The sequence below is a fragment of the Porites lutea genome, chromosome 5 (assembly GCF_958299795.1).
Source record: "Porites lutea chromosome 5, jaPorLute2.1, whole genome shotgun sequence".
NCBI lineage: Eukaryota > Metazoa > Cnidaria > Anthozoa > Scleractinia > Poritidae > Porites > Porites lutea.
Window position 1 is genome coordinate 8,518,515 of NC_133205.1, and position 4,223 is coordinate 8,522,737.

Genomic DNA, 4,223 nt, shown 5'->3' on the forward strand with positions numbered 1-4,223 from the left:
GCTAGTAAATACCTTGACATTCAAATAAAATGCATTTTTTTGGCACGAGCGTAGTGATTCGTTTGCCCGACGCGAAGTTACGACAGACGTATTTTGCAGAGTTTTTCCGATCTCATGATTTTTCCCTTGGCAAAATTTCAGAAAGAAAACCCTACGGCTACCATTTAAAAAGAGCAAACGTGTGTGATCATTTTGTTGACACTCTATCCAGGGACACACAAGAAGTTTCTCCATCACGTACTGTTTTTAGGTTATAAGTGGTCTAGCCTTGTTTTCTGTAATAAGATACACGTTTTTAGCATTAATTTGCTCTGTATTTTCTTCACAAATTATTAATGAGTGTTTAAAGGCTTTTAAAAAAGCTACGGTACATCATCGAAATGTGCCACGAGTTCATCCAAGGGAATACCTTTCAAGACTTCAAGTCTCACTAAAGAAGCAAACAGTATAGTCTGTGTTTATAGTGTTGAAACTCAACCAAGGCACGAGACGAAAGCTGAAACAAACACTTACGCACTTCGGTGGCGCTCTTTGCACAATCTTATTCTCGGATATCCTGTGCGCATGACTGCTGTTCTATTGCACAACAGTCTGCTGATGCACCTGAACTTTTAAGAATCCCGAAACATAAGTGATTAGGACAAGCTTGAAGATTCTGACTCGATTTCTGCGTTACAGTGATAGCCGCGCTGGACGAGCTGAAAAAGTATGACAGCGGAGCAAGAGAGGCTACAAAGTTTTTGGAGCAGGAGTTTAAGAAGGGAAACAGGTAAAACCGTCTTTCTTTTTGTCGTGAATTATGACCAATTATGTGTTTCCGTTACCCCAAAACGTAATTACTACAGTTTAGATAACACAAACTGTGCCCGTCGTTTACATGATGATCTGTTTTGTTGTGATTTAGGTGGATCCGAGCGCAGAAGGAGAATGAGACGTTGGGTGGAGGCAAAAAGAGAGGACGCTATGAGGATGTCGCTGTGTGGTGAGTTTGGGATATCCTTGCCTTCTGTTGAGTAGCTCATAGTTTTTCTTAATGTCCGAGTTCAAGGTACCATTTTTGGTATTCTCGGAGCTAAAACCTATAGCTACTTGTAGTCGAGGCTCATGAGGGGGAATCTTTTTATGTGCAAATATCCTTCAGAATTCGCCTCAATTTCAAGCTAGTTTCAGTTCATTACCGATGTTAGGAGTTTGTTGCTGAGCTTCGCTTGAAAATTGGCTACTGCATGGTAAAGAACATGTGCAGGGCCGGGGGAACAAGCTGCAATAGTTGTGGGTTAAGATAACCCAGGGGTTGGTTCGAAATTGACCACTCCAGAAAATACCATCACATACCATAATGCTCTTTGTTTGTCACCCCATAATTTTGCATAAGCATTGTTTTCATTTTCTTCAATTAGAATTCAGATGTGAATGAAAATTCAGTTAAATTCTCTTTGTCTACAATTTGATGAGAAGAAGACGCACTAAATAGAATAGACAAAATGGTTTGAACAAAAGAAAAAGAAACCCTGATTAACACGTAACTCCGAGTTAATAGTTGTTGGTACAAACATTTCCATCGTTAGTCATTACTTGTTTGCCATTTCTACTATGAAGTTTCCTCATAATTATGTTTTTCTAATTTTTTGCAGGCGTTTCAATCAGATCATCAACTGTTGCCGGTACTTTATAAATCAAACTGGCAAAGGCCTAGTCACTTTACTGACCGGTGGCAGCTCGTACGAGCCTCCAAAGCGAGGCCAGAAAAAGGGCATGGCCGCTAGTGGTACCCAGGCCACACCCGAGGCGGTGGAATTGGCACGGAACTGCGGTATCACTGTGGAGTCGCTGCGTGTGTTTTGCGCGCGATTTTCTCAGCAAGCGAAGTCAGTCACGTGAAGCAGTTATGAAATGATCCAGATGTTGTGGAAGTGCTAAAGATATAGAGGGTAATACACCCTTAAAACGAGGTGTGAACCACAGCAGAACCAACAAGACCGGTTCAGTCTAGGTAAAGGCATTACGTGACTACAACCACAGGACAACCACCTTCTATTTTTGTTGTATCGAAGGGTCTTTAAGGTGCGATCGTTTTCTTAGGGTACACTGAACAAGGTAACTTTTATCTTAAACCTTCCAAGTTTTGTGGCAAGCTACAATTAAGCTGTTTTGTCTCTTAATTTGCGCCTTTCTCTGTGACCTTGCGCCCGTTATTTCTCCTCACCGGAGGTCAGCAGCTCAGATGGTTAAAAAGTTTCGTGAACGCTATTATGGTGGCGCACAGTTTCTGCTGCCAGCAAGAAAAATTCAGAAAGTACTTAGGTAGACAGCTTTCTTTCCCAGACGGAGAGCCTTGATTGGGAGGAAGTCAAATTGAGAAAATCTTAATGTAATCTTACTAGTTTTTCTTATAGTGCTGGTCGTTAGAGATCTTTGAATCGACACTGTCGCTGTATGGATACAGGAGTTAGTTAGACAGTTAGACAGCAAGACAGTTTGTCCTAGGAGGGTGGGGTTGGAGTAGTTGGTATAGTTGGAGTTTATCGTAGAAAACCTGTCACATCACGATCGCTGGACTTGCGTTTTGCAAACTTTCATTCAGTTTTCAGAAATATTTCCGGCCCTTTCCAGTATGCTAAACCTGAATTCATTCGTCAGGTTTTAAGCAAGTTTTACAGGACCAACTAAAAGTTGCAATGTAAGCTTCCGAGTTTCTATGTTATCAAAAAGTTTAAAGTTTTGACTCCTTCATTATTGGTCTGTACTTGTGTACGTTTATCTTTCTTCATAACAGTTAAATAGCTCTTACTACGAAGAATGTGTGAGCAATGTCTCTTTTTCTTTTCCCGTGAAGCAGTTTTCTAGTGTTTGTTGGAACGGACATGTAGGTGCGTTTTTACTTTTAGAATACTCTCGCGAAACATAGACCTGTTTAACTTGTACGTTTTGTTTTCCTAGTGAAGGTCTCAGGGAACTTGCCGCTTTGTCTTTTCATAAATTATCCGTTCATATGCACGGGAATAAGACGAAATTTGAAAGAAGCGGTTCTCAGGAGTATTATCACATGGCCTACACTGGAAACTAAAACAAAACATACAAGCTTTTTTTGGTCTATTTGTGCGAACACTAGTGACATGATTTTAAGCGCCTTAATGTATCTTATACAGTTCTCACCAATCCCAGGTTTTCCCGCGCCTTAATGTGTGTCACCAGTTCCTTATTTTGGCGCGCTTTAGTGTGTGTCACCAGTTCCCTGCTATCCCGCGCTGCAGTGTGTGTCACCAGTCGCTATTTTGGCGCGCTTTAGTGTGTGTCACCAGTTGCTATTTTGGCGCGCCTCAATGTGTATCGCCTGTTTTATGCTTTGGCGCGCTTGGGACTGGTTACTGGTCTTCCAGTGCTTATCACCCCTTACAGTTTTCCCGCGCTTAGCCGGAGTCGGCTACTGTTTTTTCCGCCCTTTGGTTGATTGAAAGGTTGTGATTGGCAAATTATTGTACTTTAACGGCGCTTATTTGAAACTACTGTGTGATCAGAAAAAAGCAAGGCGGGAAAAACTGGTCTCTGGTGTTGCTGAGGCTTAGTTACATAACAACTAGGAAAAAACCTGTCCGCGGTCTTTACTGACAGCCCTCTATTGTGCTTGCTAGAGAACTGATAATAATAACTTCTGAAATGTTTTAATCATAAGTAAGGTCATTTTTTCTCTAAGCATGTTGCAGTATAGCCTATCATAGATCATCAGACTAACAGAAAGCGAAATAAACCATCGTGATGATAGGAGTGTGGGTGATTTCTTTTGACCAGGTTGTTGTTGTTTTTTTGTTGTTTTTTTTTGCTTTCTTGAACTTGCGTTTTCAGCTCCTTTACCTGCGTTTGAACTTTTACCAGTTACAAAGATGCATACTTCTCAGTATACGTGAAACGTGGATTCTACTCTTTGACAGGCCCTCCGTCCGAAGTTCTTCAAACACCGAACTTGTGGTCAGGTTCTTTAGCAGTGCACGTTTTCCCCCACAGTACCTGGCGTTTCATTTGAAACAGCATTATTTATTTGCTGTTTTGTATGCGGTCCAGTTTCTTGGTGTAGGTGCAATCACCAAATGACGTAATACAAAGGACTTAAAAGACACCGAACTACCCACACCACAACACAAAAGCGAACCAACAATGGTTTCCGCATGCGCAACACCCGCGTTCTCAAATCGGATTGCTAGGATTTTTGGGATATATTAATGCGC

General features: G+C 41.5%; 1 protein-coding gene across 2 annotated transcripts in view; it reads left to right on the forward strand.

The window, feature by feature from the left end:
• LOC140939132 (nonsense-mediated mRNA decay factor SMG5-like) overlaps positions 1-3,765 on the forward strand; it is a 27,427-nt gene extending 23,662 nt beyond the window's left edge. For both annotated transcript variants that reach the window (XM_073388693.1, XM_073388694.1), the window contains exons 19-21: positions 679-769; positions 905-982; positions 1,635-3,765. In XM_073388693.1, the coding sequence (XP_073244794.1) occupies positions 679-769; positions 905-982; positions 1,635-1,881 (416 nt within the window). In that variant the 3' untranslated portion in view covers positions 1,882-3,765. The remainder of the gene's footprint in view (positions 1-678; positions 770-904; positions 983-1,634) is intronic.
• Positions 3,766-4,223: the final 458 nt, after the last annotated feature.